Raw genomic sequence first — 23,162 nt, 5'->3', positions numbered from 1 at the left:
CACAGCAGTCTGAGATCTAACTGCAAGGCAGCAGCAAGGCTGGGGGAGGGGCACCCGCTATTGCTGAGGCTTAAGTAGGTAAACAAAGCCGCTGGGAAGCTCAAACTGGGTGGAGCCCACAGCAGCTCAAGGGGACCTGCCTGTCTCTGTAGACTCCACCTCTGGGGACAGGGCACAGCTAAACAACAACAAAAGCAGCAGAAACCTCTGCAGATGCAAACGACCCTGTCTGACAGCTTTGAAGAGAGCAGTGGATCTCCCAGCACGGAAGTTGAGATCTGAGAACAGATAGACTGCCTGCTCAAGTCGGTCCCTGACCCCTGAGTAGCCTAACTGGGAGACATTCCCCATTAGGTGCAGACCAACACCTCACACCTCACATGGCAGGGTACACCCCTGAGACGAAGCTTCAAGAGCAAGAATCAGACAGCAACACTCGCTGTTCAGCAATATTCTATTTTCTGCAGCCTCTGCTGCTGGTACCCAGGCAAACAGGGTCTGGAGTGGACCTCAAGCAATCTCCAACAGACCTACAGCTGAGGGTCCTGACTGTTAGACAGAAAACTAACAAACAGAAAGGACACCCACACCAAAACCCCATAAGTACGTCACCGTTATCAAAGACCAAAGGCAGATAAAACCACAAAGATGGGGAAAAAGCAGGGCAGAAAAGCTGGAAATTCAAAAAATCAGAGTGCATCTCCCCCTCCAAAGGAATGCAGCTCATCGCCAGCAACGGATCAAAGCTGGACAGAGAATGACTTTGATGAGTTGAGAGAAGAAGGCTTCAGTCCATCAAACTTCTCAGAGCTAAAGGAGGAATTACGTACCCAGTGCAAAGAAGCTAAAAATCTTGAAAAAAGAATGGAAGAATGGATAACTAGAATAATCAGAGAATGCCACAAAGATACTCCTCGAGAAGAGCAACTCCAAGACACATAATTGTCAGATTCACCAAAGTTGAAATGAAGGAAAAACTGTTAAGGGTAGCCAGAGAGAAAGGTCGTGTAACACACAAAGGGAAGCCCATCAGACTAACAGCAGATCTCTCAGCAGAAACTCTACAAGCCAGAAGAGAGTAGGGGCCAATATTCAACATTCTTAAAGAAAAGAATTTTCAACCCAGAATTTCATATCCAGCCAAACTAAGTTTCATAAATGAAGGAGAAATAAAATCCTTTACAGAAAAGCAAATGCTTAGAGATTTTGTCACCACCAAGCCTGCCGTACAAGAGACCCTGAAGGAAGCACTTAACATGGAAAGGAAGAACCAGTACCAGCCATTGGAAAAACATGCCAAAATGTAAAGACCATTGATGATAGGAAGAAACTGCATCAACTAACGAGCAAAATAATCCTGCTACTATCATAATGACAGGATCAAGTTCACACATAGCAATATTAACCTTACATGTAAATGGACTAAATGGCCCAATTAAAAGACACAGACTGACAAACTGGATAAAGAGTCAAGACCCATCAGTGTGCTGTATTCAGGAGACCCATCTCACATACAGAGACACACACAGGCTCAAAATAAAGGGATGGAGGAAGATCTACCTAGCAAATATAGAACAAAAAAAGCAGGAGTTGCAATCCTCATCTCTGATAAAACAGACTTTAAACCATCAAAGATCAAAAGAGACAAAGAAGGCCATTACATAATGGTAAAGGGATCAATTCAACAGGAAGAGCTAACTATCCTAAATATATATGCACCCAATACAGGAGCACCCAGATACATACAGCAAGTCCTTAGAGACTTACAAAGAGACTTAGACTCCCATACAATGATAATGGGAGACTTCAACACCCCACTATCAACATTAGACAGATCAACGAGACAGAAAGTTAACAAGGATATCCAGGAATTGAACTCAACTCTGCACCCAGCAGACCTAATAGACATCTACAGAACTCTCCACCCCAAATCAACAGAATATACATTCTTCTCAGCATCACATCGCGCTTATTCGAAAATTGACCACATAGTTGGAAGTAAAGCACTCCTCAGCAAATGTACAAGAACAGAAATTATAACAAACTGTCTCTCAGACCACAGTGCAATCAAACTAGAACTTGAGACTAAGAAACTCAATCAAAACCGCTCAACTACATGGAAACTGAACAACCTGCTCCTGAATGACTACTGGGTACATAACGAAATGAAGGCAGAAATAAAGATGTTCTTTGAAACTAATGAGAACAAAGATACAACATACCAGAATCTCTGGGACACATTTAAAGCAGTGTGTAGAGTGAAATTTATAGCACTAAATGCCCACAAGAGAAAGTTGGAAAGATCTAAAATTGACGCTCTAACATCACAATTAAAAGAACTAGAGAAGCAAGAGCAAACACATTCGAAAGCTAGTAGAAGGTAAGAAATAACTAAGATCAGAGCAGAACTGAAGGAGATAGAGACACAAAAAGCCCTTCAAAACATCAATGAATCCCGGAGCTGGTTTTTTTGAAAAGATCACCAAAATTGATAGACCGCTAGCAAGACTAATAAAGAAGAAAAGGGAGAAGAATCAAATAGATGCAATAAAAAAATGATAAAGGGGATATCACCACCAACTCCACCGAAATACAAACTACCACAGAGAGTAAACACCTCTATGCAAATAAACTAGAAAACCTAGAAGAAATGGATAATTTCCTGGACACTTACACACTCCCAAGACTAAACTAGGAAGAAGTTGAATCCCTGAATAGACCAATAGCAGGCTCTGAAATTGAGGCAATAATTAATAGCCTACTAACCAAAAAAAGTCCAGGACCAGACGGATTCACAGCTGAATTCTACCAGAGGTAAAAGGAGGGGCTGGTATCATTCCTTCTGAAACTATTCCAATCAATAGAAAAAGAGGGAATCCTCCCTAACTCATTTTATGAGGCCAACATCATCCTGATACCAAAGCCTGGCAGAGACGCAACAAAAAAAGAGAATTTTAGACCAATATCCCTGATGAACATCAATACAAAAATCCTCAATAAATACTGGCAAACCAGATCCAGCAGCACATCAAAAAGCTTATCCACCATGATCAAGTGGGCTTCATCCCTGGGATGCAAGGCTGGTTCAACATATGCAAATCAATAAATGTAATCCAGCATATAAACAGTACCAAAGACAAAAACCACATGATTATCTCAATAGATGCAGAAAAGGCCTTTGACAAAATTCAACAGCCCTTCATGCTAAAAACTCTCAATAAACTAGGTATTGATGGAACGTATCTCAAAATAATAAGAGCTATTTTTGACAAACCTACAATGAATTTAATACTGAATGGGCAAAAACTTTGAAAACGGGCACAAGACAGGGATGCCCTCTCTCTCCACTCCTATTCAACATAGTGTTGGAAGTTCTGGCTAGGGCAATCAGGCAAGAGAAAGAAATCAAGGGGATTCAGTTAGGAAAAGAAGAAGTCAAATTGTCCCTCTTTGCAGATGACATGATTGTATATTTAGAAAACCCCATCATCCTAGCCCAAAATCTCCTTAAACTGATAAGCAACTTCAGAAAAGTCTCAGGATACAAAATTAATGTGGAAAAATCACAAGCATTCTTATACACCAGTAACAGACAAACAGAGAGCCAAATCGTGAATGAACTTCCATTCACAATTACTTCAAAGTGAATAAAATACCTAGGAATCCAACTTACAAGGGATGTAAAGGACCTCTTCAAGGAGAACTACAAACCACTGCTCAGTGAAATAAGAGAGTACACAAGCAAATGGAAGAACATACCATGCTCATGGATAGGAAGAATCAATATCGTGGAAATGGCCATACTGCCCAAAGTTATTTATAGATTCAATGCCATCCCCATCAAGCTACCAATGAGTTTCTTCACAGAATTGGAAAAAACTGCTTTAAAGTTCATATGGAACCAATAAAGAGCCCGCATCTCCAAGACAATCCTAAGTCAAAAGAACAAAGCTGGAGGCATCACGCTACCCGACTTCAAACTATACTACAAGGCTACAGTAACCAAAACCACATGGTACTGGTACCAAAACAGAGATATAGACCAATGGAACAGAACAGAGTCCTCAGAAATAATACCACACATCTACAGCCATCTGATCTTTGACAAACCTGAGAAAAACAAGAAATGGGGAAAGGATTCCCTATTTAATAAATGGTGCTGGGAAAATTGGCTAGCCATAAGTAGAAAGCTGAAACTGGATCCTTTCCTTACTCCTTATGCAAAAATTAATTCAAGATGGATTAGAGACTTAAATGTTAGACCTAATACCATAAAAACCCTAGAAGAAAACCTAGGTAATACCATTCAGGACATAGGCATGGGCAAGGACTTCATGTCTAAAACACCAAAAGCAATGGCAACAAAAGCCAAAATTGACAAATGGGATCTAATTAAACTAAAGAGCTTCTGCACAGCAAAAGAAACTACCATCAGAGTGAACAGGCAACCTACAGAATGGAAGAAATTTTTTGCAATCTACTCATCTGACAAAGGGCTAATATCCAGAACCTACAAAGAACTCAAACAAATTTACAAGAAAAAAACAAACAACCCCATCAAAAAGTGGGCAAAGGATATGAACAGACGTTTCTCAAAAGAAGACATGCATACAACCAACAGACACATGAAAAAATGCTCGTCATCACTGGCCATCAGAGAAATGCAAATCAAAACCACAATGAGATACCATCTCACACCAGTTAGAATGGCAATCATTCAAAAGTCAGGAAACAACAGGTGCTGGAGAGGATGTGGAGAAATAGGAACACTTTTACACTGTTGGTGGGATTGTAAACTAGTTCAACCATTATGGAAAACAGTATGGCGATTCCTCAAGGATCTAAAACTAGAAGTACCATATGACCTAGCCATCCCATTACTGGGTATATACCCAAAGGATTATAAATCATGCTGCTATAAAGACACATACACACGTATGTTCATTGCGACACTATTCACAATTGCAAAGACTTGGAATCAACCCAAATGTCCATCAGTGACAGACTGGATTAAGAAAATGTGGCACATATACACCATGGAATACTATGCAGCCATAAAAAAGGATGAGTTCGTGTCCTTTGTAGGGACATGGATGTAGCTGGAAACCATCATTCTCAGCAAACTATCGCAACAACAGAAAACCAAACACCGCATGTTCTCACTCATAGGTAGGAACTGAACAACGAGATCACTTGGACTCGGGAAGGGGAACATCACACACCGGGGCCTATTACGGGGAGGGGATTGGGGGAGGGATGGCATTGGTAGTTATACCTGATGGAAATGATGAGTTGATGGGTACTGACGAGTTGATGGGTGCAGCACACCAGCATGGCACAAGTATACATATGTAACAAACCTGCACGTTGTGCACATGTACCCTGGAACTTAAAGTATAATAATAAAAAAAAAAAAGAAAAATTTATCTATACTGATACTCTAAGCTCTAATGTAATTACTCCAAGTCCTATATAGAATTCTATTATAAATTATATTTTATTTACTAGTGCTTTTATTCTACAGTAAGTACATATATCCTGTTCAGCATATGTTTGAGGGGTTTTTTTTTTTTTGTTAATGAAATGTTAAGAACTGAAAATGCTTTATAACAGGATGTATTTCCCTTTAAATTATTAGGTATGTCCCCTTATATCTAATCTTTATGAGTGTGATGGAATTGATCATTATAAAAGATAGGACCTTTTAACCTTATTTCATTATTAAATACAGTTTGTGAAAGGTATAGTATGGGTCAAGGTAAGGATTATGTTGGAGATATGTTGTGCATGATACTTTGCATATAGCTCAAATTATGCCAAAATCTATATTGTTATGTAATGAAAAATAAATGATTTGAAAATTTATGTTCCATTTCTTTTTCCTCTAGGTATTTATGAGCCTCCATTTCTTATACTACTGCAGTGAACCAACATTGGATGTGAAAATTGCCTTTTGTCAGGTGTGTGTTCCTTACAGGTAAAACAAGGTACAGTATATATTCCCTTGTATTTCCACTTTGACATACCATGTGCATACATTCCACACCAAAGTCAGTATTTATATCATATTAAAAGTAGTTTAGGATTGGGAGCTGGCAAGATGGCCAAATAGAAACAGCTCCAGTCTGCAGCTCCCAGCGAGATCAATGCAGAAGACAAGTGATTTCTGCACTTCCACCTGAGGTACCATTAGACAACTTCTGTAATCTCGCTGGGACTGGTTACACAGTGGGTGCAGCCCACAGAGGGCAAGCTGAAGCAGGGTGGGGCGTCACCTCACCCAGGAAGCGCAAGGGGTCAGGGAACTCCCTCCCCCAGTCAAGGGAAGCCATGAAGGAGTGTGCCATGAGGAAGGGTGCACTCTGACCCAGATGCTATGCTTTTTCCATGGTCTTTGCAACCTGCAGATTCCCTCAGGTGTCTACACCACAGGGATCCTGGGTTTCAAGCACAAAACGGGGCAGCCATTTGGGCAGACACCAAGCTAGCTACAAGAGATTTTTTTCATACCCTACTGGTGCCTGGAACACCAGTGAGACAGAACCATTTACTCCCTTGGAAAGGGAGCTGAAGCCAGGGGTCAAGTGGTCTAGCTCAGCGGATCCCACTCCCATGGAGCCCAGCAAGCTAAGATCCACTGGCTTGAAAATTCTCACGGACAGCACAGCAGTCTGAAGTCCACCTGGGATACTCAGGCTTGGTAGGGGGAGGGGCGTCTACCATTACTGAGGCTTGAGTAGGCGGTTTTCCCCTCACAGTGTAAACAAAACCGCCAGAAAGTTCGAACCGGGCGGAGGCCATTGCAGCTCAGCAAAGCCGCTGTAGCCAGACTGTCTCTAGATTCCGCCTCTATGGACAGGGCATCTCTGAACAAAAGGCAGCAGCCTCAGTCAGGGACTTATAGATGAAACTCCCATCTTCCTGGGATGGAGTACCTGGTGAAGGGGTAGCTGTGGGTACAGCTTCTGCAGACTTAAACATCCCTGCCTGCCGGATCTGACGAGCGCAGCAGATCTCCCAGCACAGCAATCAAGCTCTGCTAAGGGACAGACTATCTCCTCAAGTGGGTCCCTAACCCCACACCTCCCAGCATGGGTGGACAGACACCTCATACAGGAGAGCTCTGGCTGGCATCTGGCGGGTGCCACTCTGAAAAAACCTTCCAGAGGAAGGAACAGGCACAATCTTTGCTGTTCTGCACTCTCCTGGTAATACTCAGGCAAACAGGATCTGGAGCGGACCTCCAGCAAACTCCAGCAGAGGGGCCTGTTAGATGGAAAACTAACAAACAGAAAGGAATAGCATCAACATCAGCAAAAAGGACATTCACAGAAAAATCCCATCTGAAGGTAACCAGCATCAAAGACCAAAGGTAGATAAATCCACGAAGATGAGGGAAAACCAGCACAAAAAGGCTGAAAACTCCAAAAACCAGAATGCCTTTTCTGCTCCAAAGGATCACAACTCCTCGCCAGCAAGGGAAAAATTTTGTTCTATTTTGTTAACCTTTTCAAAAAACCAGCTCCTGGATTAATTGATTTTTTGAAGGGTTTTTCGTGTATCTATCCTTCAGTTTTGCTCTGACCTTAGTTAGTTATTGTCCTCTGCTATCTTTTAAATTTGTTTACTCTTACTTCTCTAGTTATTTTAATTATGATGTTAGGGTGTTGATTTTAGATCTTCTTCACTTTCTCCTGAGGGCATTTAGTGCTATAAATTTCCCTTTAACCACGACTTTAGCTGTCTCCCAGATATTCTGGCATATTGTGTCTTTGTTCTGCTTGATTTCAAATAACTTATTTATTTCTGCCTTAATTTACCCAGTAGTCATTTAGGACCAGAAACACCATTTGACCCAGAAATCCCATTACTGGGTATATATCCAAAGGGTTATAAATCATTCCATTATAAAGACCTATGCACAGGTATGTTTATAGCAGCACTTTTCACAATAGCAAAGACTTGCAACCAAACCAAATGCCCATCAGTAATAGACTGTATAAAGAAAATGTGGCACATACACACTATGGAATACTATGCAGCCATAAAAAAGCTGAGTTCATGTCCTTTGCAGCGACGTGGATGAAGCTGGAAACCATCATTCTCAGCAAACTAACACGGGAACAGAAAACCAAACACCCCATGTTCTCACTCACATGTGGGAATTGAACACTGAGAACACATGAATACAGGGAGGGGAACATCACACACCAGGGCATGTTGGCGGGTGGGGGGCTAAGGGAGGGATAGAATTAGGAGAAACACGTAATGTAGATGATGGGTTGATAAGTGCAGTAAACCACCATGGCACGTGTATACCTATGTAACAACTCGCATGTTCTGCGCATGTATCCCAGAACTTAAAGTATAATTTTAAAAAAAAAGTAGTTTAGGAAATGGAAGTGAATAGGTGTGTTGTTTCTAATTCATTTAAGTTAGAATGGGAATAAAGGTATTTTTTTCAAGTTTTATTGTAAAGTGATTTATTCTTTGATTATATTTACACTTCAAGATTTTAATATTTCTTTTCAAATCCTTGAAATGGGACTTTAACCATAAAAATGACTTCATTCTGTACAGTTGTCCCCCCTTATCTGTGGTTTCGATTTCCACAGTTTCAGTCACCCACTGTTAACTGTGGTCCTCAAAATATTAAATTGAAAATTCCAGAAATAAGAACTCATGAGTTTTAGATTGCACGCTGTTCTGAGTAGTGTGAAGAAATCTTGTGCCATCTTGCTCCATCCCACTTAGGTTGTGCAGCATGTCTATATAATGCCACCTGCCAGTGAATTACATAACAGCCATCTCTGTTATCAGATTGACTGTTGTGGTATCACAGTGCTCTTGTTCAAGTAACCTTTATTTTACTTAATTGTTCTATTTTTTATTAGTTATTGTTGTTAATATCTTACTGTGCCTAACTTATAAATTAAACTTTATCGTAGGTGTATATGTATAGGGTTCAGTGCTATCTGTGGTTTCAGGCATCCACTGGGGGGTCTTAAAATGTATTGTTTGAATATAAGGGGAGACTACTGTAGTATTTCTCATCATAACAACTGATTGGCCTCAAATAGAGTATCTCTAAACCCACTATAATAATATACAGGTGGTACTCAGTTTGTTTTGTGATGCCTATTATATCAAACCAGTACTTATAATAGTAAAAATGTTAACCAACAATAATGACAAATAACAGTATACTTAACCTAAAAGGGAAAGTAAGAAGGTGGCAACAACATTTGGTAGTGTGCATGGACTAGATAAGAGTTGACTTCTTTGTATTCATGCGAACCCTATTTTTAAGGAGAAGTCTCCCTAGGGCACCTACATATATTTCAAGTATGTTTAAAACAGTTCTAACTTAACCCTGTTGTCATATATAATTGATAGTACTCTCTTTTACTCTCAAGAATTGTTCTAGTTTGGACAATAAATTATATGTTAACCTTATTCATACTTAAGCAGAGAGCTTCCCTTCAGTATTTCAGCAGTGATTATCATTGCACCTTCTCTTTGAGCTGTGTTGTAAATAGAGACTGACATGCATTTTGAAACAAGATTTTTAAAATAACTCCTTTGCTTTATTTTAATGCAATTTTTCCTGATTCTAGAATTAATATTTATTATAGAAAATATAGAAAAGCATAAAGGGGAACAAAACATAGTTTTTGCATATGCTCTATACTTACTGTATCTACTTTCCTTGAGCATAGATTTTCTATGACAAAGTAAAATGTGTTACCTGCTATAAATAAGATTTACTGATCTCTCTCATCTCCCTAAACTGTAATTGTTGCAGTTCCTGAAGCCTCAGGCCACTAGACAACTTCTCTAATAATAACTCCAGTGCTAAACAGCCTTGGTTAAAAATTCCATTTCTATCACTTACTAGCCATTTGCTTGTGACCTTGAGCCAGTTACTTGATCTCTAGTGCTTCAGTTTCTTTATTTATAAAAGGAGGAAATAATATTGCCTACATTTTAGGCTTGGTATGAGAATTAAATGAGTTTATACTTGCAAAGCACTGAGAGCAGTACTGGAACATGTGTTTGTTAAATAGATGATTAAATTTTAAATAAATTTATACTCACTCTCTGGTGCTCCCACTGAGTCCCAGTGCTTTAAATATTATCATTATCTTGAATATCACACAGTTTTATCTCCAACCCAAACATTTTCCTGGAACTGGACTCATATTCAACTGTCTGTTCTACATCTCCACTTAGATGTCAAATAGGCATATCGGACTGTACGCATTCCAAAGCAACATCTCATCTATCCTCTAAAATTACTCTTCCCATTGTCTACTCTAGCTCAGTAACTGATAACTCCACCCTTCCAGTTATAATAAAATCCTTGGAATCATCTTTTGGGTCACATTCCATATTCAAGCCATCAGCAAATTCTGTTGACTCTATAATTAATTAAAACCTAACTGGAATCTCACCAATTCTCACTATTTTTCCACTACCACCCTGATCCAAGATACCCTTATCTCTTGCTTAAATTATTGTAAGAGCTTCTACTTTTGCCCACCCCCAAGCGGTTTACTCTTAAACATTAGAAAGAATTGTCTTTGAAAAATATAAGTGAGATCGTGTCACTCCTTGACTAAAACCAAAACAAAAGAGAAAGACCTTTCAATGTCTTCCCATCTCACTCAGCAAAATCCTTATAATAAATCCTTATAATAAATCCCCAAGCCTTTATTATCTAGCCCCCTAGAAACCTCTATCCTAAAATATTCTTCTGTTATCCACTTGGACCACTCCTTAACCATCTTCACAGCTTCGCTCAAATGTCATTTTTAAGGAAATCCTTCCTGACAACCCTATTTCAAATTGTCCTAACCACCCGACTGCATACCCAACTTCCCTGCCTCCGTAACAGATCAGTATCTAATGTTCTATTTATGTTGCTGGTCTGGAATTTTGCTTCCCTCTCTCCACTGGAATGCATTTTGCACATGAACCAGATTTTTTTCAGTGTCTTGCTGGGGCCATTTCACAGAGGCTCACAAGAGCTGAATATGCACAATTTTCCAACTCAAAGTTTAATGATGCCAAGTTGGTAACTTAAAATCTGTCATGATCGGAGTATTTATGTTACAGAAATGTGCAAATACTGCAAATAGGTCCCCTTCCCATTTTTCCTCCTCCACAGCCAGTTGTTGAACATTTACCATCACACCATTGGAATTTTGTCTCCTGTTCACTGCTGTACTGCAACACTCACAGTAGTATCTGACATAGAGTCAGTGTATTAGGCAGTTCTTGTGATGCTATAAAGAAATACTTAAGGCTGGGTAATTTATAAAGAAAAGAGGTTTAACTGACTCGTGGTTCTGCAGACAGTACAAGAAATGTGGTGCCGGCATCTGCTTCCGTTGAGGGACTCAGGAAGCTCACAATTACGGTAGAAAGCAAAGGAGGAGCAGGCATCTCACAAGGCCAGAGTGGGAGCAAGAGAAAAAGTGAGGAAGGTTCCATAAACTTCTAAGCAACCAGATCTCACAAGAACTCACTCACTGTAGTGAGGACAGGACCAAGCCACAACCCAAACGCCTCCCACCAGGCCCCACCTCCAGCACTGGGGATTGCATTTTAACATGAGATTTGAAGGGGACAAATATCCAAACTGTATCAGTAGGCTCTCATCAGACATTTGCATAATGAGTAAATGAATTATACATGTTTTGTTTATGTAATCAGTTGCAACAGTGATACTGGTGTGCTGGAAAATGAGTAGGCCTGAATTTTTAGGTTAAATATCTGGGCCTTACCACTTGCAAGCTGTATGACTGTGAGCTATTTCCTTAGCCTTCATTATCCTAGTCATTTACATGCCATTAACACTTAAAAAACATACCAACCAAAACCAAAAAACTAAATTAATGTTTTACATATTTCCAGTTTAAATCTGAACCTCAAAAACAATATCAATTAACATAACCTTAAACTTTCAGCCATTTTTTAAAATACAGAAAGTCTTTGTGTAGGTTGTAATTATTTTTCAGTTCAACTTTCTACATCTGGGTGCAGATACAGAATGTTTATTTTTAATGAAAGTTCTTTTAAAGCAAACGAATAAAAAGAAGTGAAGCATGAACTTTCTTAATGACTCTGGATTTTCTTGCTTACTTTGAGCTTTTAATACACAGAAAATATGCATGCATATAACATTTTTTAAAAATCTAGAAATAACATAGTAAGCAGACTATATCCATTTGTGACTGGACATTTTATTTACTTCCCATGTAGAATTTTCTTTGATAATAACATTTATTTTTATTTTTCCTGTAGCTCTGTGCCTCATTCACTTTTCTACCAATTGAAAGAAAATAGTGTATTTATTTTTAGAGGCAGAATGATCTGTTGGGGTTTTCTTTAAACTATGCTCCATGGAAGCTTCTCATTTCCTGGGGCATCTCGCAGATCCTTTATGTGCTATGGTGTTTAAGCTTATCACCAGCTTGGCTGAGGCTACTCTCAACTTTTTGCACGAGAGACAATACTCAAAGACCTTAAAAAAACTTGTCAATAATTAATTAATGATTAACTGTGTCGAGAATTCCAGTCTCTTGAGCCTTAGTCCATGGGGTTTTCAATTATGTCGTATTTCTAAGTTTTTCACTATTGTCTCTAAGAAATCAGAGAAATATGGAAAATAAAATTGCTGAATAGTATTTGTCAGCAGAAAACATGTACGTTATCTATAATAGTTTTTACCTTAATTCTTAACTGAATTATTTGAAGAATATGGGATTCACTGACTTTTTTTAAAAAGTTACTCTTACTATTTTTTTTTAACCCAACAAAGTAGCTTTTGAAGGCAAGAGGTTTCTTGTTATGGTCTCAGGGGAAATTTTTCATTGTAATGTTGGACAATAAAAGAATAATCTTTAGTTTGCACTGGTAATAATTCAATAATTACAAAAATATAAACCTACAGGGAATATAAAGTGCGAAATTCTTGATTCTCCTGAGAAATAGGTAAGTAGTCTTAGCTCTCTTTTCTCAATTGAACAGAGATACAGAACTGTTACATTTCACTCTATAAATTTAGAAAAAACTCATGAAAGTGTTCTTTTTGGAACTTTGTTGTACTGAACAGATTATTCAGGATTTTAACCAGGAGATATATTCACAGAGAAATAATATGTGTTGTGGCCTCCCAACTCCTACACACTCACCGGTGTCTACAGCACTTACCGCATTCTTTGTGCATTATTACTAAGTTTACAGATTTGTTTTCCCCACTCAATGGTACTATCTTAGGGTCAGGACCAGGGCATCTTCCTCCTTAACTCCCAGGCCCAGAAGTTTATCTTACTCCAGAAAATATTCAATGAAAGAGGGAAAATGAAAACCCAGCAGAAAAACACCATTTCCTAAGTAGAAATGTGTTTGCTTGCTTTTCAAAATCAAATCAATTTTTCAACATCCTCATATCCTACAATTATATATTAATAGATGTAATTATGTTTTCGTTATTTTCCTAATCATAAATCAGTGTTTACCTAACATTTATCTAACATTTATCAACTTACTGTCCTCTGTAAACATTTACCGATGATTTAGTTATGAATAATTTTAAATTATTTCCTGATTTTGAGAAAGCCTGTAACACAGAGGGTACAAATTAATTAATCAACAAATCATAAATTTAAGCAGCACTAGAAGTAAAAGGGACTGAGCTAAGATTGGTCTTCCTTTTTCTTATGACACAAAAACTCCTTGTGGCTCCTTATCTACTCATTGACTGACTGATTATTGATTTTACCATTCATTGTTTCAACACATATTTTGAAGAGTTTTTGGTAATTTTTCTAATTTATTAGTTTAATATCCCTCCCATTTAAAAATTTAACTTAATTTACTTAAAAAAATGGACGCATAACAATCCTACATGTTTATGGAGGTACATAGTGATGTTTTGATATACAGTGTAGAGTAATCACATCAGAGTAATTAGCATATCCATCATCTCAAACATTTATCATTTCTTTGTGTTGGGAACATTCAATATCCTCCTTCTAACTATTTAAAGTTTATAATATAAACTATAGTCACCCTACAGTGCTATGGAACACCATATTATATTCTTCCTGTCTGGTTCTAATTTTATACCCTTTAACAAATCTCTTTTTTCCTCCCAACCCTTACCCATCTCAGCCTCCAGTACTCTCTGGTCTACTTTTTACCTCTATGAGATCAACTTTTTTTTAGTTTCCATATATGAATGAGAACATGTGGTGTTTAACTTCCTATTCTTGTCTTATTTCACTTAACATAATGTCTTCCAGTTCCATTCGTGGTGCTGAGAATGGAACTGGTGCTGAGAATGACAGGATTTCGTTTCTCTTTTATTCCATTGAGTGTATATACCTAATTTGCTTTATCTAGTCATCTGTTGTTGGACACCTAAGGTTGATTCCATGTCTTGGCTATTATGAATAGTGCAATAAACATGGGGGTGCAGATGTCTCTTTGATATAATAATTTTTTTTTTTTTTTTTTTTTGATGAACACCCAGTAGTGGTGTGTATGCTGGATCATAAGGTAGTTCTACCTGTAGTTTTCTGAAGAACCTATATACTGTTCTCCATAGTGGTTGTACTAGTTTACATTCCCACCAACAGTGTATAAGAGCTTCCTTTTCTCCACATTCTCACCAACATTTATTATTTTTTGTCCTTTTTGTAATAGTCATTCTAACTGGAGTAGGATAACACATCAACGTGGTTTTGATTTGTAGTTCCCTGATGATTAGTGATGTTGAGTGATCTTTTCATATATTTGTTGGTCATTTGTATTTCTTCTTTTGAGACATGTCTGTTCAGATCATTTGTCTATTTATAATCCAGATTTTGTTGCTGCTGTTGAGATATTTGAGCTCCTTGTATATTTAGGATATTAATTCCCTTTGGAATGAATAGTTTGAAAATATTTTCTCCCATTCTGTAGGTTGCATTTTCACTTTGTTGATTGTTTCCTTTGCTGTGCAAAAGCTTTATAGTTTGATACAATCCATTTTTGTTTTGTTTTGTTTTGTTACCTCTGCTTTTGAGGTCTTATTTTCATAAAATCTTTGCCCAGAACAATGTCCCAAAGCATATTCCCTATGTCTTCTTCTAGTAGGTTTATAATTTCAGGTCTTACATTTAAGTATTTAATCTATCTTGAGTTGTATTTTGTTTATTGTGAGAGATAAAAGTTTAGTTTCATTCTTCTTCATATGCATAACCATTTAGCATCATTTATTGAAGAGGGTTTCCCTTCTGCAATGTATGTTCTTGGTAGCTTTGTCAAAAGGCAGTTGGCTGTAGATATGTGAATTAATTTGTGGGTTTTCTAATCTGTTCTGTTGGTCTATGTGTCTGTTTTTATGCCAGTGCCATGCTGTTTTGGTTATATAGCCTTGTAGTATATTTTGAAGTCCGGTGGTGTAATACCTTTAACTTTGTTCTTTTTGTTCAGGATTGCTTTGTCTATTTGGGGCCTTTTGTGGTTCCATACAAATTTTTTGATTTTTTTTTTTTTTTTCCTGGGAAGAATGTCATTGTTATTTTGGTAGGCGTTACATTGGATATGTAGGTTGTTTTGGTTAGTATGGTCATTTAACAATATTAATTCTTCTGATCCATAAGCATGAGATATCTTTTCATTTGTATCCTTTTTAATTTCTTTAATCAGTGTTTTATAGTTTTCCTTGTATAAGTCTTTTACTTCCTTGGTTAAATTTATTCCTAGGTATTTTATTTCTTGTGTACTATTGTATAAATGGAATTGAATTCTTGATTTATTTTCTTTCTTTTTTTATTTTTTTGAGATGGAGTCACTCTTTTGCCCAGGCTGGAGTGCAGTGGTGTGATCTTAGCTCACTGCAACCTCCACCTCCTGGGTTCAAGTGATTCTCCTGCCTCAGCCTCCCAAGTAGCTGGCACTACAGGCACTGACCACCATGCCAGGCTAACTTTTTGTGTTTTTAGTAGAGACAGAGTTTCATCATGTTAGCCAAGATGTTCTCAATCTCCTGACCTCGTGATGTGCCCACCTTGGCCTCCCAAAGTGCTGTGATTATAAGCATGAGTCACCACACCCAGCAAACTTCTTGATTTCTTTTTTAGCTAGTTTGTTGTTCGGGTGTAGAAATGCTACTGATTTTTGTTTGTTGATTTTGCATTCTGCAATTTTACTGAATTTGTTTGTTAGTTCTAAGGGTTTTTTAGTAGAGTCTTTAAGTTTTTCTATATATGAGATCATGTCATCTGCAAACAGGGACAATTTGTCTTCTTCCTTTCCACTTTGGATGCCCTTTACTGATTTCTTATGTCTAATTGCTTTGATTAGTTCTTCCAGTACTATGTTGAATAATACTGGAAAGAGTGGGCTGTCTTGTTCCACTTCTTAGAGGAAAAGCTTTAAGGTTTTCCCTATTCAGTGTGATGTTAGCTATGGGTTTATCATAAATGGCCTTTGTTGCAAGACATCTTACTGAATACTTATAATATGTACTTGTAATTTTATGTAATAGAAACTAGAGATACAGCATGATGTGGTTACTACCCTAAAAAACATGCTGTTTACTCTCAATCATGATAGGGAGTGGTTAGGCTTATAAACATTAAAAAAAAAAAAAAAATCTCTACTTAGAGTTCAAGACCTCAGGGATAAGCAATAATGAGTCACCAAACATCCAACCAGCCAAAACCCCTCACTACTTATTGAATACTTACTGTGTGTGAAAAATTTTTAAGGTTTTACCTCATTTTATCTTTATAATACCACTTAAACTACATATAACTGAGAACAAAAAAACTATGATTAAATGCAAAGGAGCCTAAGATGTTTTAGGACCAGTAGGGGGAAAATGGTTTTTACACAAATTCCAAAATATGGTGGTGGTATTTAAGGTCCAGAATACTACTGGAGATATGAAAAAAAAATAGCAGTCTTAATGTGGAGTTGTTAGTGTCAAAATTAGTCTTCAGTTAAAAACAACTCTTACTTTTTTTGGCATTTTACGTTGTAAGATATGATAGCCAAGATTAAACATGTAGCCTTTTTTTTTAGTTAAAGCAATGTCTTTTAAATAAATGTGAAATATTGTTAGATGACTTGATTAGTTAATTAAAATATATTTTATTCCTCTGGATAATAAAAGCACTATGTGTGTATATGTAATAATATCTACCCTTTAGCAAAATTACTGATCACTTGATTTACTATTATTTTTTGGCACAGTGTTTTTCAATCTTTGGAAATTTTAGGATAATTTGCTAATGTTTTATGGGGTACAGTAACCTTTAAGAGCCCTTTTTAAACATGGGAACTAGTAAACAAGGGAATTTATGAAAAGAAGTGTCTGGAGTATCCATGGAGTGGTTTGATTTTAAATGATATGTTCAGATTACTAGCATCTAGAGCATTTAAAAAACATCATTAAACTTGGTTCCAGAATTATATGAGTTTTTAAAAACAGCTCTCTTGATTTGAAGGCATTTTGAATTCAAAGTAACTTGTTTTGCTCATTTCATTTGATGGGTCTATGATGTTTCTATTTCAAAGACTCTGAAAATATCCAATTAAAAATTTTATACTTCATTGGGTGGCCATCCTAGATGGAATAAAGACTTCTACACCAACATGAGAAGTAGACTATCAAAGAAAAAGATGTTTTGGCAGAGCAGGGCAAAGGAAAAACCTGCATAATGTAACAGGTAAACTGTAAACCATTTTAGGTGATCTGTGAAACAAATGACATGATTTGTATGGTTTAGGTTTTTGGAAGGACTGCCTGAACCTCCAAAAATCTCAATTTAGATTCTTCACTTGATAAAAATATGGCTTAAGGGGAACAGCAGGTTGAACCATGGATGTAGTTGAAGGCACTGGTGTTTCATAAATAAATGGCTGTGGTTTTGAGATACGAACCTATATATCCCTTTTTAAAAAAACTATTTTAGTTTTTCATGTAATTGAGAAAGAGAAATTTTTACTTCTCCTTTTAGTGGGTGTTATTTCTTATGTATTATTTAAGGAAACCTGACTGTAACTTTCTTCTACATCTGTTTTAATATGTAATATTTAATTTTGCACTAATTTTCTAAAATCACAATGTATATGCTTTTGTTTGAATGACTGAGTAAATTATTAAACAAAGATAAGGTAAACGTTATTATAAAAATGCGATATATCTTGTATGCTGAAATAAATCACAGAGATTTCTATACTGTCATGGTAACAGTCTACCTGTTTTTATGGATGGATGATTCATGTTGCTTGACAATAGTTTTTTCTGGGTATCCACAGGTGAACACAGTTAAAACAAATTTCAAAAGTGTAAATTTAGTGCTGTGTTTCTGTTTTATATGCTCAGCAGTTTTTTTCTGAAGATTTATTAAGTAGTTATTATAGTTAATGAATACCCTTAGTTATGCTGCTCAAGTTTAACAGAAAATTTGAAGTTCAGTTCCGTGATAATTAGTTTTTCTGTATTGGTTCATTGTGAAAATGCACTTTATTTTCTTGAAGCACAAAAAGGTCAGATTTTGACTTCTTTTTGAATTGATTTAACCCAAATTTAAGTGTAATTTGATGTTATGAGTTTAATTATTGTTGAAGTATTATTCTGAGTAAATACAGTTATTGGTTACATTTTTCAAAATACAGAAGTTATGTTAAAAAAATTCCAGAACTATTTGTGATTTTCAGTGTATGATTAATTTGTAATTATGCTCTGCAGGAGAAGCATCAACTTTTGGATTGCATTCTTGTCTATATTATGTTCTTAGGTAATCAACTAACTTCTTAAGTACGCTATTTTAATTCTATCATCATCCTGATAGGAGACTTTGGAAATACATTTTAAGTGATACTGTTTGCTTATTTGAAGGTGTGATGCATGATAACCATAGGCTGCATTTTTCAGTAGCTTAAGAATAATGTCCACTTTGATTCTTAGTTCTAAAACCATTTCTAATCTGGAGTGTATCATTAAATTCCTCTTTTGTTCATCTTCTCTGTAAGTGAATGTTTATTTGGTTATGCACATGTCTAACTCATTCCAATAAAGGTCAAGGCAGCTACAAAAGTACATATTCAAAAAGATGAAAAACAAGATCATGGAGAATGTGGAACTATTAAAGTGAGGTACTAATTAAATTCTTTTATAATTGTGCAGATGAGGGAATGATAAGGATATGCTTCATATATTAGTCCATTCTTGCATCACTTTAAATAAATACCTGAGACTAGGTAATTTATAAATAAGAGAAATTTAATTGGTTCACAGTACAGCAGTCTGTACAGGAAGCATGGAAGCATCTGCATGGCTTCTGGAGTGACCTCAGGAAACTTATAATCATGGTGGAAGGTGAAGGGGAAATAGGCACGTCTTACATGGCAGGAGCAGGAGGAAGAGAGAGAGGAGGGAGGTGTTACACCCTTTTAAACAACCAGATCTCATGAGAACTCACTATTGAGATGATATAGCACTAAAGGGAATGGTGTTTAACCATGAGAAACTACCCCCATGATCCAATCATCTCCCACCAGGCCCTACCTCCAACATTGGGGATTACAATTCCACAGGAGATTTGCGTAGAGACACAGATCCAAGCCATATTGTGTCACACAGGGTTTAAGAATAATATTCTTTGCTGTGTGAATGAAAACATGGCTTTAGTGTTTCAGATTCTTTAATGCAGCATTTGAAAAACTCTAATTCTCTCCCATTCTGTAGGTTGCCTGTTCACTCTTATAGTAGTTTCTTTTGCTGAGCAGAAGCTCTTTAGTTTAATTGGGTCCCATTTGTCAATTTTGGCTTTTGTTGCCATTGCTTTTGGTGTTTTAGACATGAAGTCTTTACCCATGCCTGTATACTAAATGGTATTGCCTAGGTTTTCTTCTAGGGTGTTTATGGTATTAGGTCTAACAATTAAGTCTCTAATCCATCTTGAATTAATTTTCGTATAAGGAGTAAGGAAAGGATCCAGTTTCAGCTTTCTACTCATGGCTAGCCAATTTTCCCAGCATCATTTATTAAATAGGGAATCCTTTCCCCATTTCTTGTTTTTCTCAGGTTCGTCAAAGATCAGATGGTTGTAGATGTGTAGTATTATTTCTGAGGACTCTGTTCTGTTCCGTTGGTCTGTATCTCTGTTTTGGTACCAGTACCATGCTGTTTTGGTTACCGTAGCCTTGTAGTATAGTTTGAAGTCAGGTAACGTGATGCCTCCAGCTTTGTTCTTTTGACTTAGGATTGTCTTGGCAATGCGGGCTCTTTTTTGGTTCCATATGAACTTTGAAGTAGTTTTTTTCCAATTCTGTGAAGAAAGTCATTGGTAGCTTGATGGGGATGGCATTGAATCTATAAATTACCTTGGGCAGTATGACCATTTTCACGATATTGATTCTTCCTATCCATGAGCATGGAATGTTCTTCCATTTGTTTGTGTCCTCTTTTATTTAGTTGGTAGTGGTTTGTAGTTCACCTTGAAGAGGTCCTTCACATCCCTTGTAAGTTGGATTCCTAGGTATTTTATTCTCTTTGAAGCAATTGTAAATGGGAGTTCACTCATGATTTGGCTCTGTGTCTGTTATTGGTGTGTAAGTATGCTTGTGATTTTTGCACATTGATTTTGTATCCTGAGACTTTACTGACGTTGCTTATCAGCTTAAGGAGATTTTGGGCTGAGATGATGGGGTTTTCGAAATATATAATCATGTTATCTGCAAACAGGGACAATTTGACTTCCTGTTTTCCTAATTGAATACCCTTTATTTCTTTCTCCTGCCTGATTGCCCTGGCTAGAACTTCCAACACTATGTTGGATATGAGTGGTGAGAGAGGGCATTCCTGTCTTGTGCCAGTTTTCAAACGGAATGCTTCCAGTTTTTGCCCACTCAGTATGATATTGGCTGTGAGTTCGTCATAAATAGCTCTTATTATTTTGAGATACATTCCATCAATATCGAATTTATTGAGAATTTTTAGCATGAAGGGCTGTTGAATTTTGTCAAAGGCCTTTTCTGCATCTATTGAGATAATCATGTGGTTTTTGTCTTTGGTTCTGTTTATATGCTGGATTACATTTATTGATGTGCATATGTTGAACCAGCCTTTCATCCCACGGATGAAGCCCCCTCATCTCACAAAGGGCTAATATTCAGAATCTACAAAGAACTCAAACAAATTTACAAGAAAAAAACAACCTCATCAAAAAGTAGGTGAAGGGTATGAACAAACACTTCTCAAAAGAAGACATTTATGCAGCCAACAGACACATGAAAAAATGTTCATCATCACTGGCCATCAGATAAATGTAAGTCAAAACTACAATGAGATACCATCTCACACCAGTTAGAATGGCGATCATTAAAAAGTCAGGAAAGAACAGGTGCTGGAGAGGATATGGAGAAATAGGAACACTTTTACACTGTTGGTGGGACTGTAAACTAGTTCAACCATTGTGGAAGACAGTGTGGCAATTCCTCAGGGATCTAGAACTAGAAATACCATTTGATCCAGCCATCCCATTACTGGGTATATACCCAAAGGATTATAAATCATGCTGCTATGAAGACACATGCACACGTATGTTTATTGCAGCACTATTCACAATAGCAAAGACTTGCAACCAACCCAAATGTCCATTAGTGATAGACTGGATTAAGAAAATATGGCACATATACACCATGGAATACTATGCAGCCATAAAAAAGATGAGTTCATGTCCTTTGTAGGGACATGGATGATGCTGGAAACTATCATTCTCAGCAAACTATTGCAAGGACAAAAAACCAAACACCACATGTTCTCACTCATAGGTGGGAATTGAACAATGAGAACACTTGGACACAGGGCGGGGAACATCACACACCAGGGCCTGTCGTGAAGTGGGGGTATGGGGGAGGGATAGCATTAGGAAATATACCTAATGTCAATGACGAGTTAATGGGTGCAGCACACCAACATGGCACATGTATACATATGTAACAAACCTGCATGTTGTGTACATGTGCCTTAAAACTTAAAGTATAATAATAATAAAAAAAGAAAATCTCTAATTCTCTTTTCTAAAAATATAAAGACATATTTTAGAGATGAGTTGATAAAATCCAGATAATTCATTTTAACCATTTTGATTCCCAAATGTCATTTTTACTTTCCTTATGATGAAATATTAACCTCTTACTCCCACTCTGAAAAAGACTTTTTAAATAAAATGTACTGTTACTACCCTGGAAAATTTGTCCTGTCTTCAATTATTCACACTTATTATTTCTGATTTTGTATGTCTTTTTCTTTATTGGAGACAGATTGTGAATGTGTAGATCAAAAGGTATAGAATCAGTGTGATTAGTTTAGTAGTTTAGATCATTGTGATAATGAAGCCTATAACTTGGAAAAGTTTGATCCTCTAAGGGACAATTTAATATTAAGCTCTATGAGATCAGGAGCTTTGCATTCTCAGTGTCTAGGATAGTTCTTGGCACATTTTATGAACAAAATAAATATTTATAGAATGAAAAACATACTGCAGTAGTAATAGATAGACTCCAAATCTCAGTGATGTATCAGATCAAAAGTTTATTTCCTATCATTCAAATTCCATTTCAGGTGAACAAGGGTTGTCCTCTATTTGGTGACTCAGGAGTTTACGTTTCAGTCATCTTGTGATGTACGAACTGAAACACCACTGTGGAAAGAGATGTGTTGAGGAGGCACATCACCTTTATAAAACAAAAAAAAATTAATTTTAGGCTCTGGGATACATTTGCAGAACATGCAGGTTTGCTGCATACATAAACATGTGCCATGGTGATTTCCTGCACCTATCAACCTATCACCTAGGTATTAAGCCCCACATGCATTAGCTATTTGTCCTGATGTGGTCCCTTCCACCACCCCCCTGACAGGTCTCCGTGTGTGTTGTTCCCCTCCCTGTGTTCATGTGCTCTCATTTTTCAGCTCCCACTTATGAGTGAGAATATGCAGTGTTTGGTTGACTGTTCCTATATTAGTTTGCTGAGGATGATGGCTTCCAGCTTCATCCATGTGCCTGCAAAAGATATGATCTCATTCCTTTTTATGACTGCATAGTATCACATGGTGTATATGTGCCACATTTTCTTTATCCAGTCTATTA

The 23,162-nt window shown here is 37.1% G+C and overlaps 1 protein-coding gene across 9 annotated transcripts in view; it reads left to right on the top strand.

Moving 5' to 3' along the window:
* The window catches only part of MAPK10 (mitogen-activated protein kinase 10), a 339,249-nt gene that overhangs the window by 167,059 nt on the left and 149,028 nt on the right, over positions 1-23,162 (top strand). For 7 of the 9 annotated variants that reach the window (XM_037986452.2, XM_007999142.3, XM_073017471.1 and 4 more), the window contains one exon: positions 5,889-5,960. In XM_037986452.2, the coding sequence (XP_037842380.1) occupies positions 5,895-5,960 (66 nt within the window). In that variant the 5' untranslated portion in view covers positions 5,889-5,894. Of the gene's footprint in view, positions 1-5,888; positions 5,988-23,162 lie in introns of all 9 variants that reach the window. The other 2 variants (XM_007999145.3, XM_037986464.2) reach the window with 1 other exon arrangement.

Source organism: Chlorocebus sabaeus, chromosome 7 (assembly GCF_047675955.1).
Source record: "Chlorocebus sabaeus isolate Y175 chromosome 7, mChlSab1.0.hap1, whole genome shotgun sequence".
NCBI lineage: Eukaryota > Metazoa > Chordata > Mammalia > Primates > Cercopithecidae > Chlorocebus > Chlorocebus sabaeus.
Note: the sequence above shows the minus strand (reverse complement) of the source record. Positions and strands in the feature narration are given on the sequence as shown.